Genomic DNA, 14,227 nt, shown 5'->3' on the forward strand with positions numbered 1-14,227 from the left:
ATTTTAATTTCCCCAGAATTGATTGTCATCTCCCGAGAGGAAGGGGTTTAGATGGGGTGGAGTTTGTTAGGTGTGTTCAGGAAGGTTTCTTGACACAATATATAGATAAGCCTATAAGAGGAGAGGCTGTAGTTGATTTGGTATTGGGAAATAAACCTGGTCAGGTGTCAGGTCTCTCAGTGGGAGAGCATTTTGGAGATGGTGATCACAATTCTATCTCCTTTACCATAGCATTGGAGAGGGATAGGAGCAGACAAGTTAGGGAAGTGTTTAATTGGAGTAAGGGGAAATATGAAGCTGTCAGGCAGGAACTTGGAAGCATAAATCGGGAGCAGATATTCTCAGGGAAATGTGCGGCAGAAATGCTGCAAATGCTCAGGTGATACTTGCTTGGAGTTCTGCATAGGTACGTTCCAATGAGACAGGGAAAGGATGGTAGGGTGCAGGAAATGTGGTGTGCAAAGGCTGTTGAAAATCTAGTCAAAAGAAAAGCTTATGAAAGGTTCAAAAAAATAGATAATGATAGAAGATTATAAGGCTAGCAAGAAGGAGCTTAAGAATGAAATTAGGAGAGCCAGGGGCCATGAGAAGGCCTTGGTGAGCAGCACTAAGGAAAACCCCAAGGCATTTTACAAGTATGTGAGGAGCAAGAGGATGAGGTGTGAGAGAATAGGACCAATCAAGTGTGACAGTAGAAAAGTGTGTATGGAACTAGAGGAGATAACGGAGCTACTTAATACTTTGCTTCAGTATTCACTACGGAAAATGACCTTTGCAATTGTAGGGATGACTTACAGCAAACTGAAAAGCTTGAGCATATAGACATTAAGAAAGAGGATGTGCTGGAGCTTTTGGAAAGCATCAAGTTGGTTAAGTCACTGGGACTGGACAAGATATACCCCAGGCTACTGTGGGAAGCGAGGGAAGAGATTGCTGAGTCTCTGGCAATGATCTTTGCATCATCACTGGGGATGGGAGAGGTTCCGGAGGATTGGAGGGTTGCAGATATTGTTCAAGAAATGGAGTAGAGATAGCTCAGAAAATTATAGACCAATGAGTCTTACTTCAGTAGTTGGTAAGTTGATGGAGAAGATCCTGAGAGGCAGGATTTATGAACACTTGGAGAGGCATAATATGATTAGGGATTTGTCAAAGGCAGGTCGTGCCTTACAAGCCTGATTGAATTTTTTGAGGATGTGACTGAACACATTGATGAAGATAGAGCATTAGATGTAGTGTGTATGGATTTCAGCAAAGCATTTGATAAGGTACCCTATGCAAGGCTTATTGAGAAAGTAAGGAGGCATGGGATCCAAGGGGACATTGCTTTGTGGATCCAGAACTGGCTTGCACACAGAAGGCAAAGAGTAGTTGTAAGTGGGTCATATTCTGCATGGAGGTTGGTGACTAGTGGTGTGCCTCAGGGATCTGTTCTCGAACCCCTTCTCTTCATGATTTTTATAAATGACCTTAATGAGGAAGTGGAGGGATGGGTTAGTAAATTTGCTGATGACGCAAAGATTGGGGGTGTTGTGGATAGTGTGGAGGGCTGTCAGAGGTAACAGTGGGACATCAGTAGGATGCAAAACTGGGCTAAGAAGTAGCAGATGAAGTTCAACCCAGATAAGTGTGAGGTGGTTCATTTTGGTAGGTCAAATATGATGGCAGAATATAGTATTAATAGTAAGACTCTTAGCAGTGTGGAGGATCGGGATCTTGAGGTCTGAGTCTATAGGACACTCAAAGCTGCTGCGCAGGTTGACTCTGTGGTTAAGAAAGCATACGGTGTATTGGCCTTCGTCAATCGTGGGATTGAGTTTAGGGGCTGAGAGGTAATGTTTCAGCTATATAAGACCCTGGTCAGACTCCACTTGGAAAACTGCGCAGTTCTGTTCACCTCACTACAGAAAGGATGTGGAAACTAGAAAGAGTGCAGAGGAGGTTTACAAGGAAGTTGCCTGGATTGGGGAGCATGTCTTAAGAGAATAGGTTGAGTGAACTTGGTCTTTTTTTCTTGGAGCGGCAGAGGATGAGAGGTGACCTGATAGAGGTGTATAAGATGATGAGAGGCATTGATTGTGTGGACAGTCAGAGGCTTTTTCCCAGGGCTGAAATGGCTAACACAAGAGGGCACTGTTTTTAGGTGTTTGGAATTGGGTACAGAGGAGATGTCGGGGTAAGTTTTTTTTACACAGAGAGTGATGAGTGTGTGGAATGGACTGCCGGTGACAGTGGTGGAGCTGGATGCGGTAGGGTCTTGTAAGAGACTCTTGGACAGGTACATGGAGCTTATAAAAATAGAGGGCTATGGGTAACCCAAGGTAATTTCCAAGGTAAGTACGTGTTCGGCACAGCATTGTATTGTGCTGTAGGTTTTCTGTGTTTCTATGTAATAAAAGGTAACCCAAGGCAGGGTGGTAAGTCTAGTTATTACCACAGGATTTAAAAATCAAATCTCATGGCAGACTTTGGGATTGCTTTGTTCTTAACTTGTTTATGACTTGAACTATTACAGCTCAGCTTCCTCTGTTATGGGCTCTGAGCTGCCCATTCTAATACCTGGTCAACAAAAACAATAACTTAAATTATAGTTTAACATCACAGCATATGAAGTGATAACTCGCCATGTGGCCAAAAGCTTGGTGAAGGAAATAGGTTTTAATGAGTACCTTTTTAGAGTGACCTTTTATTATCTCATGTAAAACATCTAACTTGCTGATAAGGTAAGGCAAGTATCATCATAATCTAACATGACAAATTCTGGTTTTTAAAAAAGGGAAGATCTAGGAAAGGAGTTACTCGCAGAAACTGTGGCTGACAATGGTGGTGCATTAAATTTGATAATCAAAAAGTTTAAGTTGGAGAAATTCAGTAATGAGGTATATTGGAATGGAGATGATGTGAGAGCATGAGATTTGTTTGAAGGATTTGAAAGAAAGATTGAAAACTTTGGAAGCAAGATCATGCTTATCTGTGAATCATGTTGGTCAGTGATTTCAGATGATGGATGCTTCTCTTGCTGTTAGAACATAGGTGGCAGAGGTTTAAAGGACAAAGGCCAACCAGGAGCATGTTGAAATAGACAAGTCTGGGGTTGACAAAGGAATGGATAACTGATTTTGTTAAAGATTTACTGAAGCAGGGATAACGTTTGTTGACATCAGTGACTAATAATCGACAATCTTTGGCATGGCAGAGACTGATTTGAAACTTGGAGTTAAAGGTGATGGAAAAGATACCAGAATATACACTTCGTTTTCATAAGGAGGGAAGTTAAATCAGTGGCCAGGACACTGGAATTTGTTGTTGGGACCAAAGATGATATTTTCAGCCTTTCAGTATGTTAGGTGTGGAATCTATTTTTTTGAAGAGTAGATGGGTTAAGATATAGGGAAGTGAGGTAAATCAGTGGCTTTTGGATTTTATGTGGAAATCTTGTTCTTAGATGATCCTGTTTGATCTGAATGTTTTCAGCATTTTAATATTTTTGGATAATGTTCTGGTTTTGATTCCTTGGCTAAGATATCGCTGCAAAAATTAATACAGGAATGCTTCAGTTAGCCCACTTTATCATTGATGCTTCCTAATGGACCACAGATTACAACAGGAAATAGAAAAGGTGTATCAAAAGGGCAATGTTATGATAGTTATGGCAGGTTTCAACATGCAAGTCAATTGGGGAAATCAGTTTGAAAATAGATATCAAGAGAGTGGGTTTGTTGAATGCCTACGAGATGGCTTTTAGAGCAGTTTGTCGTTGAGCCTACTAGGAGATCAGCTGTACTGGATTGAGTGTTATGTAATGAACAGTAGCTTAAGATAAAAGAACCATCAGGAGGCAGTGATCACAATATGATTGAGTTCAACTTGAAATTTGATAGGGAGAAAGTAAAGTCTGAAGTAGCAGTACTTCAGTGGAGTAAAGGAAATTACAGTGGTATGAAAGAGGAGTTGGCCAAAGTAAATTGGAAGGAGATGCTGTCAGGGATGACAGTAGAGCAACAATGGCACAAATTTTTGGGGGGGAAATGAGGAAGGTGCAGGATAGATGTATTCCAAAAACAAAGAAATACTCAAATGGCAAAATAGTACAACCGTAGTTGACAAGAGAAGTCAAAGCTAATATAAAAGCAAAAGAAAAGGCATACCACAAAGCAAAAATTAGTGGGAAGAAAGAGGATTGGGAAGCTTCAAAAACCTACAGAGAGCAACTAAAAGAATCATCAGAAGGAAAATGACAAAATATGAAAACAACGTAGCAAATAATATCAGTGGACAGGAAAAGCTTTTTCAAGTATGTTTAAAAAAAAAATGAGACTGCATATAGGACCACTAGAAAATGAGGCCAGAGAAATAATAATGGAGGACAAGAGGATGGCAGATGAACTAAATGAGTATTTTGCATCTGTGGAAGACACTAACAATGTGCCAGATGTTGAAGGGTGTGAGGGAAGAGAAGTGAGTGCAGTTACTATTACAAGGAAGAAGATCCTCAAAAAGCTGAAAGACATAAGGGTACATAAGTCACCCTGACCAGATAAACTGCATGCTAGAGTTCTAAAAGAGGTAGCCATAGAGATTGTGGAGGCATCAGTAATGATCTTCCAAAAATCATTGGTCTCTGGCTTGGTGTCAGAGGACTGGAAAATTGCAAATGTCACTCCACTCATTAAGCAAGGAGGAAGGCAGCAGAAATGAAATTATAGCCCAGTTAGTCTGACCTCAATGGTTAGGGAGATGTTGGAGTCAATTGTTAAGGATGAGGTTATGGTGTACTTGGTGACACAGGATTGGATAGGACAAAGTCAACATGGTTTCCTTAAGGAAAAATCTTGCCTTGTGAACTTGAAGGAATTCTTTGAGAAGCTTACAAGTTGGATAGATAAAGGAGATGCAGTAGATGTTGTATATTTGGACTTTCAGAAGGCCTTTGACAAGGTGCCACACATGAGGTTGCTTACCAAGTTAAGAGTCCATGGTATTGCAGGAAAGTTACTAACATGGTTAGAGCATTGGCTGATTGGTAGGAGACCGCAAGTGGAATAAAAAGATCCTTGTCTGGTGGGCTGCCAGTGAGTCGTGGTGTTCCACAGGGGTCAGAGTTGGGCCTGCTTCTTTTTATGCTGTGTATCAATGATTAGATGATGGAATAGTGAGTGGCTTTGTTGCTAAGTTTGCAGATGATACAAAGATTAGTTGAGGGGCAGGTCGTGTTGAGGAAACAGGTAGGCTGCAGAAGGACTTAGTTTAGGAGAATGGGCAAGAAAGTGGCAAGTGAAATACAGAGTTGGAAAATGCATGGTCATGCACTTTGGTAGAAGAAATAAATATGCAGACTATTTTCTAAACGGGAAGAAAATCCAAAAATCTGAGCTGCAAAGGACTTGGGAGTCCTTGTGCAGATCACCCTAAAAGTTAACTTACAAGTGGAGTTGGTGGTGAGGAAGGCAAATGCAATGTTAGCATTCATTTCAAGAGGCCTAGAATACAAGAGCAGGGATACGATGCTAAGGCTTGATAAGGTAATGGTGAGGCCTCAACTTGAGTTTTGTGAACAGTTCTGGGTTCCTCTTAAGAAAAAATGTGCTGGCATTGGAGAGCATTTAGAGGAGGTTCACAAGGATGATTCTGGGAATGAAAGGGTTATCATATGAGGAATGTTTGATAGCTCTGGGTCTTACTTGCTGGAATTTAGAAGGATGGGGGGGATCTCATTGAAACCTTTCAAATGTTAAAAGACCTAGACTGAGCAGATGTGGAAAGGATGTTTCCCATGGTGGGCATGTCAAGGACAAGTGGGCACAGCCTTAGGATAGAGGGGTGTCCATTTAAACAGATGCAGAGGAATTTCTTTAGCCACAGGGTGGTGAATTTGTGGAATTTGTTACCACAAAAGTAGCTGTGGAGGCCATGTCGTTGAATGTATTTAAGGCAGAGCTTGATAGGTTCTTGATTGGCCATGGCATCAGAGGTTATGGGGAGAAGGCTGGGAGTGGGGCTGAGGAGGGGGAAAAAGGATCAACAATGATTAAATGACAGCAGACTCATTGGCCCAAATAGCCTAATTCTACTCCTATGTCCTCTGGTCTAATATATAATGCTTCCTGATGACCCTGCATGGAGGAGAGGTCAACATAAAATTCCTTATTATTACTAAGGGTAATTTAAACAATGTTGGAGCCTTATGGGTCTTGTGAATTGAAAATGAACTCAAACATCTTTGGTAAAAGGTAGAGAATTAGTCATAGTCATACAACATAGAATTGGCTCTTCGGCCCATCTAGTCCATGCCAAACTTATTCTGCCTTGTTCCATCATCCCATACTTGGACCGTAGCCTCCCATATCCCACTCATCTGTGTTCCTATCCAAACTTCTTTTAAATGTTGCAATTGAACCCACATCTGTTACTTCTGCTGGCAGGTTGTTCCACCCTCACGCTGCCCTCTGAGTGAAGGAAGTTCCCCCTCAGATTTCCCTTAAATACCTAATCTTTTATCCTTGACCTATGACCTCTAGTTCTAGTCTTGGGAAAACACTTCTTTGCATTAACTCTATATATACCCTTCATAAGTCTGTATACTGCTATTAAATCCCCACTTATTTTCCTATGTTCCATGGAATTAAGTCCTAACCTCTTCACAAACAAGAGAAAATCTGCAGATGCTGGAAATCCAAGCAACACACACAAAATGCTGGAGGAACTCAGTAGGCCAGGCAGCACCTATGGAAGAGTACAGTCGACATTTTAGGCCAAGACCCTTCATCAGGAGCTATTCAACTATTCATAATCTTTTCAACTTCTCCCTATAACTAAAGTTTCAAATCCCAGTAATTTCCTTGTAAATTCTCCTTCAATATTATAGATTCTTTCTTTTTCAATCTTTTTATTAGTTTCATAAAGATAAAACATAACATGGTAGTAGTACTTAGTTATTGGAAATACATTGTTATAATTAACATGAGTGATTTTCAAGCCAGATAATACTTAAATGATAAAACTCCCAACGATATAGGATACAAATGAATAATATAAAACAAAAAAAAAATCTTTAAAAAATTATGAAAAAGGAACCCCCCCCCCAAAGAAAACTAATGTTAAACAGAATCAACTAAACTAAAAAAAAACCTGGGCTGTTTTAACATCGTAAAAAAAGAGAGAAAAGAAAACCTTAGTGTCGACAACTCTGTTCCTCTCAACCAGCATTACAGAGAAGTAAAATAAATTTTGAAATAGTCAAATTACATCATTTGAAAATACTGAATAAATGGCCTCCAAGTCTTTTCGAATTTAATGGAGTGGTCATAAACAACACTTCTAATTTTTTCCAAATTTAAACACAACATAGTTTGTGAAAACCAATGGAATATGGTAGGAGGATTAATCTTTCCAATTCAGCAAAATGGATCTTCTCGCCATTAAAGTACGAAATGCAATCATCTGATGAGCTGAAGAGGTTAAATGATTTGATTCTATCATTGGTAACCCAAAAATAGCAGTAATTGGGTGAGGTTGTAAGTCTATATTCAAAACGTTGAAATAATATCAAAAATATCTTTCCAATATTTTTTCAACAAAGGACATGACCAAAACATGTGAGTTAAAGAAGCTATCTTGTAGTGACATCTATCACATATAGGATTTATATAAGAGTAATAACGAGATAATTTATCTTTGGACATATGAGTCCTGTGCACTACTTTAAACTGTATTAACGCATGTTTAGCACATATAGAAGAAGAATTAACTAATTGAAGAATTTTTTCCCATTTTTCAATCAGTACAGTAATCTTAAGTTCTCTTTCCCAATCAGTTTTAATTTTATTAGATACATCAGGACATAAATTCATAATTACATTATAAATAATTGCTATAACACCTTTCTGAGAAAGATTTAAATCTAAAATTTTTTTCCAAACTATCCATTGGATATAAGTGTGGAAAATTAGGAGAAACAGTAATTAAAAAGTTTCTAACCTGTAGATATGTAAAAAAGTGAGATCCAGGTAAATTATATTTATTAGATAGTTTATCAAAGGACATAAAACAATTATCCAAAAATAAATCACGAAATCGTACTATACCTTTGATTCTCCAATCTAAATAAGCTTGATCCATTGTGGAAGGTTGAAAAAAGAAATTACATATAATAGGACTTGCTAAAATAAATTGGTTCCATCCAAAAAAATTTAGAAATTGAAACCATATACGTAGCGTATGCTTAAACTATTGGATTATTAATTTGTTTATACAATTTAGAAAGAATGAAAGGAAGCGAAGATTTACCCAATGTGGACTTGAAATTGCATGCAAGTCTCGTAACCAAAATTAATAATTATAAGTTAAACCTTAATAAGAGTGAATTATTTCCCTTAAATAAGCAGGTTCCTGTTTATGGATGTTTACCATTTAAATTGGTTACTGACTCTTTTATATATTTAGGAATTATAATCACGAAAAAGCATAAAGATTTATTTAAAGCTAATTTTTTTACTTTTAATTGATCAGATTAAACTTTTGTTTACTAAATGGTCACCAATGTCTTTGTCTCTGATCGGTTGGATTAATGCTATTAAGATGATTATTTTGCCTAACTTTCTATATGTATTTCAATCGGTTCCGATTTTTATTCCAAAATCTTTTTTTGATAATGTTGAGTCAAAAATTTCTTCATATGTATGGCAGAACAAAAACCCTAGGCTAAGTAAAAGGCATTTACAGAAATCTAAAAAAGAGGGGGAACTAGCGCTCCCGAATTTTAGATCCTACTACTGAGCAATTAATATTCGATACTTAAAATTTTGGTTACGAGACATCTTTCCTGTAGGTAGGTGACCTGACTCGACACCATACTGCAAATTAGGCCTCACCAATGTCTTAATACAACTTTGACGTAACACCCCAGCTCTCAGCCTGAAATGTCAACTGTTTATTCTTTTCCATTGATGCAGAGTTAAAGGACATTTATACTTTGTATCACTATTATGATCTTCCTGATTCATAGGAATCCTTGGAAAGTCATCAGTGTCTTCACTAAGTGCACCACCTAATTTATGGTTTAGTGTTGAGACATATTCAGGAGAAAACAGAGAACTGGAATTAATTGAGTAACTATTCCAAATAGTTGACCTAGTCAGTAGAACATAAAACAGTATGATACACGAACACACAGACTCTTTACTGGCTTTGTTGGGCACAATGGCAAATTAAACTAAATTTCTGCCTGTATGTGTATATCCAGCCATTTCATGCCTGTTCATGTGTCTAATAGCCACTTAAATTCCATTATTATATCTGCTTTCACCACTATTCATAGCACCTGCCACTTTATCTTTTTTTTTAAAAAAAAAACCCTCTCCACACTCAGGTTGGAGGAACAACACCTTATATTCCGTCTGGGTAGCCTCCAACCTGATGGCATGAACATTGACTTCTCTAACTTCTGCTAATGCCCCACCTCTCCCTCTTACCCCATCTGTTATTTATTTATATACACACATTCTTTCTCTCTCTGTCTCTCTCCTTTTTTTCCCTCTGTCCCTCTGACTATACCCCTTGCCCATCCTCTGGGTTTTTTTCCCCCCCTCTCCCTTTTCCTTCTCCCTGGGCCTCCTGTCCCATGATTCTCTCATATCCCTTTTGCCAATCACCCGTCCAGCTCTTGGCTCCATCCCTCCCCCTCCCACTTTCAAATCTCTTACTAGCTCTTCCTTCAGTTAGTTCTGACAAGGGTCTTGGCCGGAAATGTCGACTGTACCTCTTCCAAGAGATGCTGCCTGGCCTGCTGCGTTCACCAGCAACTTTGATGTGCGTCGCTTGAATTTCCAGCATCTGCAGAATTCCTCGTGTTTGCCCCTCCACACATTTAAATTTTCCCCCTCTCATCTGAAGTGCATGTCTTTTAGTATTTGAATCTGCTAAGTGGCCTTCTTCTGGGAAGTGATTCTAATCTGTCTTTCTTTAGAGATGAATGTTGATAATAACATTGATAAAATTTTCTGTTTAAATTATACCACAATAGCAGAAAATAGCTTTGTTAATGCTGCATTTTTCCAGTGCCATTCTGTAGTGTTAATCAAGTTGATGTACTTAACTCTTAAGGCTGATTTATACTTGTGCGTTAAATGGACGCCGTAACCTATGCAAACGGCTGACACGCGTTGTGAGCATTTATACTTGTGCGTTGGTGTGTCTGTGTCACTCTGCAATTCGGGCACGTCACACATGTGCACACACCTGCCCGAGCAAGGCTTCATGGTCATGGTAGTCTTTCTCGGGGTAAACAAGTTTAAAGCGAGCGTCTTTTTTTTTGTAAAAGCGAAATGTGTCCTCCATAATTTTGGAGGTCTGTAAAGCTTTATCGAAAGCATTGCAGTCTGAGTTCCTTCCCTGCCCTTCTGTCGCCCAATGGGAAGCTATTGCAGCGCAGGAGGAAATGCGATGCTACCAAGCGGACCAATCACAGTTGGTGCAGTTTGCGTTGCCGCGATGTGCAGTTACATTTTGGGAGAGGCTACGGTGTCCATTTGATGCACAAGTATAAATCAGCCTTTAGATTAAACCTCTTCTGATTCAAGTTAATATGGAAAGACAAACCAAACTAAACATTTGAGGCTTTTACTGTTTATATATAGTAGAAATTTGATCATTGGCACTTTTAGGAGTTTTGAGCCAGACTAGCCGATTTTTCCATACTAATAGATATTTAAAGCGAACACTTTTATGTATTTTGATGTTACTACGTCATACATTATAGTAAACCTGATAATTATACATTGAGTGCAGGAAGTGGAACCCAATGAGTTTAAAAGGAGAGTGGGAAATTGAAGGACAGAGGAATTGAGAAGGTGAAAAATGGGGCCCCGTGAATTTGCTAGAAGCACAGCAATTAGGTTGGCAGTGGTTTATAAACGAGTGAGGTGGAATAAAACCCCAATGAGTTTGCAAGGAGAGCAGGCAACGGAACTTGGTGAACAAGAAGCAGAACTATTGGGATTTTGGGAAACGTGATTTCTGCAGATGCTGGAAATCTTGAGCACTACATAGGAAATGCTGGGGGAACTCAGCATCTATGGAGGGGATTAAACGTTCGATGTTTCAGGCTGAGACCCTTCACCAGTCCTGATAAAGAGTTCCTCCAGTGTTTTGGGTGTGTTGCTTAGAAAAAGACTGCAGATGTTTTTTTTCTTAAATAACCATTGATTTATGCCTGTTGACATTTTTTTTATTCCTAGTCTGGAATTAGGTGGACATTGTTTTATTCTCTAACTTGCTCTTTGTAACCAACAGGGATGCAATGGGTGATGGTCTCATGTACAGAAGTCCTCTGCCACAATCCGGTCGTATGCAGGGAAAATATTCTCTCCGTGATGACCACTCTCGTGAGTTTCTGGGCATGATGCCTGCTGATGATACATACAAACGGAGGTCAGACTATGGATCACGTTCTTTGTCACAGAGAGAAGGAAGAAGATCAAGTGAACGTGATGTGGACAGGTTTAGGAAGATCCCTTACTCCCACTTGAGGTCTGATGATCGAGGAAGAGATTCCAAACGTTCTCAACTTGAACACCGCAGTCGTAGCAGGGATCGTCATAGCAGAGAGCACCGTAGCCGCAGTCCAGAAAGGCATCGGAATTATAGAACCAGAAGTCCTGACCGGCCACAAAATCTGACCCCGCATCGGAATCCTGCCAGCAGTCATGCTCAGGAGCATTTTTCTTACAGCAAAAGTAAAAATGATGAATTTCGTGAATTAGAAATTGCTCGCAGGAGGAAGGAGCAAGAGGAAAGGATTATAGCAGAAATGCTTCCTCCCTCTCAGCGAGAACTTTCAAACTCACCTTACCGCTTGTCTGAACGTTTTGAGAAGGGTACATCAAGCTTGCAGCAGTCTCCGAGGAGTGGTTATATCTTGCATAGACCAGATGAGGCGCCACAGATGCCAAAGAAATCTATACTGAAGAAGCGCACTGAACCAGAATTGGAATCCTCAGCTGCTATGCAGGTGTGATCTATTGGAATTGCCTTATTATTGTTCTCACATATACAGAGATGCAATGAAAAGCTTTTGTTTGTTTTCTATCCAAACAGATCATTCTGCACTTGAATATGTCGAGGTCATAAGAAGGAAAACAATGCAAAGTATAATGTTACAGAGAAAATACACTGCAGATAAATAAAGTGCCAATAGCTACAGTGAGGTAGATTGGAAGATCAACATTTTTAAGTTCCAAATCAAAGAACATAAATATAATTACTTACTCATCTAAATTTCTATATTTAAGTAGTTTTACATGCATTTATTATAACTTCAGGTTTTGGGATATGCCTTGACAATAATTATTTCAAAAATTATATTGATGTTAAAACTAGAGACGGGCCCTTTTAGGAATTAAATCAGGAAATGCCCCATGTGATAGATGACAGAGATGTCCAACTACTACCTTTTTTAAAAAGTTATGATTAAATTTTTTTCTAACAAAGGTTTATCGGTCTCTGTTAGAAGAATGTGTTGAAAGATGTAAACCAACTTGGGCAATATGAGAAATAGAGATCTGTAAGTTCATTGAATGATTGAACAGACTTGAGGGTTTGCATTATGTATCTTGTTGCTCCAACAGTTTGTGGGGAGGTGGTTAATCATGTTCAGGGACAAACATGAGTTTCAACTGTTTTCATAGAATCATAATACTCTCTTGTTTCTTGCCTGGGCAGTAATTTAGGGTACATGCCATAACTGAGCGTTAATGATGATTCTGCATTGTAGGACAAGCAAAATTGATTGTCTTCGGCCAATAAATGCTTTTCTATTTAAAGTGCATTTACTGTCCCATAGTCCAATGCACTAGATAAACTTGTATCCTTTAGGGTGATGTCAGTTGGACAAACTGCCGTGTGAGTACAATTTCAGAAATGCCTCTCATTTAGCTTTAGGCAACAGTGGTAAACCATGTCTCAAAAGATAATGTTCTTTGGGGAAATCAGATTGTTTCTTTGAGCTGGTAGTTTCCCCAGTCATTCCTGATGGGAACTTTACGTTAACTGTTGTCATTTGGTGCCTTAAATTTAGATTATTGAGGAATGTTAGGGACATCAGAAACATTGAAAAACAATCACAACTATCTGGCAACGCTTAGACTAGCTTTGAAGGTTGAGCGTGTTCTGGCCTGCCGGTACAGTATGTCTCAAACTTGAGGCCTTGCTGATGTATGGGGTCTTGCATCTTGACTCCAGGACAATTTTAAGTAACAAGATTGCCAATATAGATTTGGAACAGCTGTGATCAGGACATCGAGAATTTGGGCAGTTGAGGTTAAGTTAATAAAAAAAAAATGTATGTGTGAAGCATTTGCCATGATACTGGATTATCTGGGTTCTTGTTCTTGGTCATTTCAATCTCCATCTGAACTTCGGCCAAGTGTTCCAGATCTTGCTCTGTTTAAAACTGGAATTAGTTATTTCTCATCTTCATTCCTTTATCCATTGTCTCCGTAAATGCTCCTTCATCAATGTGCAATAGCTGTTTGTAACTAATATTGTGATTTCTGCTGTCTTAGCCATTCTTCTTGGCAGCAAAGCTTCACTGCTTCTTTCACTTGGTCTTTGGTAACATTCCTTTACCTTTACGCCCTCCTGTATTTCTTCTGAAGTTTGTACAGGTTTCCTCCACCATCTGAAGGTAAAGCGTTCCTGTGAAACGGTTCGTAAGCCGGAAGGCTGTCAAACAAAGAAGCAGTTACCATTTATTTATATGAGGAAAAATTTGTGAGAGTTCGCAGACCCAAAAATAACCCACCAAATCATGCCAAATAACACACAAAACCTAAAATAACAGTAACATATAGTAAAGGCAGGAATGATATGATAAATACACAGCCTATTTAAGTAGAAATACTTCTCTACAATCATTGCCTGCTCTGTTCTCCGTAGCGAAAACCTCACGCAAGCGCTCTCGGCAAAAACACGGCGCAAGCTCTCCATTAACCTTTAAGCTATGAAGCTGCCAAATCATAGCAAATAACGCATAAAAATACACAGCCTATATAAAGTAGAAATAATGTATGTACAGTGTAGTATCACGGGAATCGGGAAGACAGCGCAGAGCACACTGGTGTGTTAGGCTGAGTCGTCGGAGGTTGGGGTGGTGCAGTGGTCCCCACCCTCCGGGCCACCGACCAATACCGATCCGCGAAGAACGCAGCGGTGGCTGGGATGCACCCAGCAC

The 14,227-nt window shown here is 39.3% G+C and overlaps 1 protein-coding gene across 10 annotated transcripts in view; it reads left to right on the top strand.

The window, feature by feature from the left end:
* znf318 (zinc finger protein 318) overlaps positions 1-14,227 on the top strand; it is an 88,849-nt gene that overhangs the window by 8,684 nt on the left and 65,938 nt on the right. For all 10 annotated transcript variants that reach the window (XR_011883822.1, XR_011883820.1, XM_072248754.1 and 7 more), the window contains exon 3: positions 11,290-12,007. Coding sequence is in view for 8 of the 10 variants with exons in the window: in XM_072248754.1 (XP_072104855.1) it covers positions 11,297-12,007 (711 nt within the window). In the remaining 2 variants the exon portion in view is untranslated. The remainder of the gene's footprint in view (positions 1-11,289; positions 12,008-14,227) is intronic.

The sequence above is a fragment of the Mobula birostris genome, chromosome 2 (assembly GCF_030028105.1).
Source record: "Mobula birostris isolate sMobBir1 chromosome 2, sMobBir1.hap1, whole genome shotgun sequence".
Lineage (NCBI taxonomy): Eukaryota > Metazoa > Chordata > Chondrichthyes > Myliobatiformes > Myliobatidae > Mobula > Mobula birostris.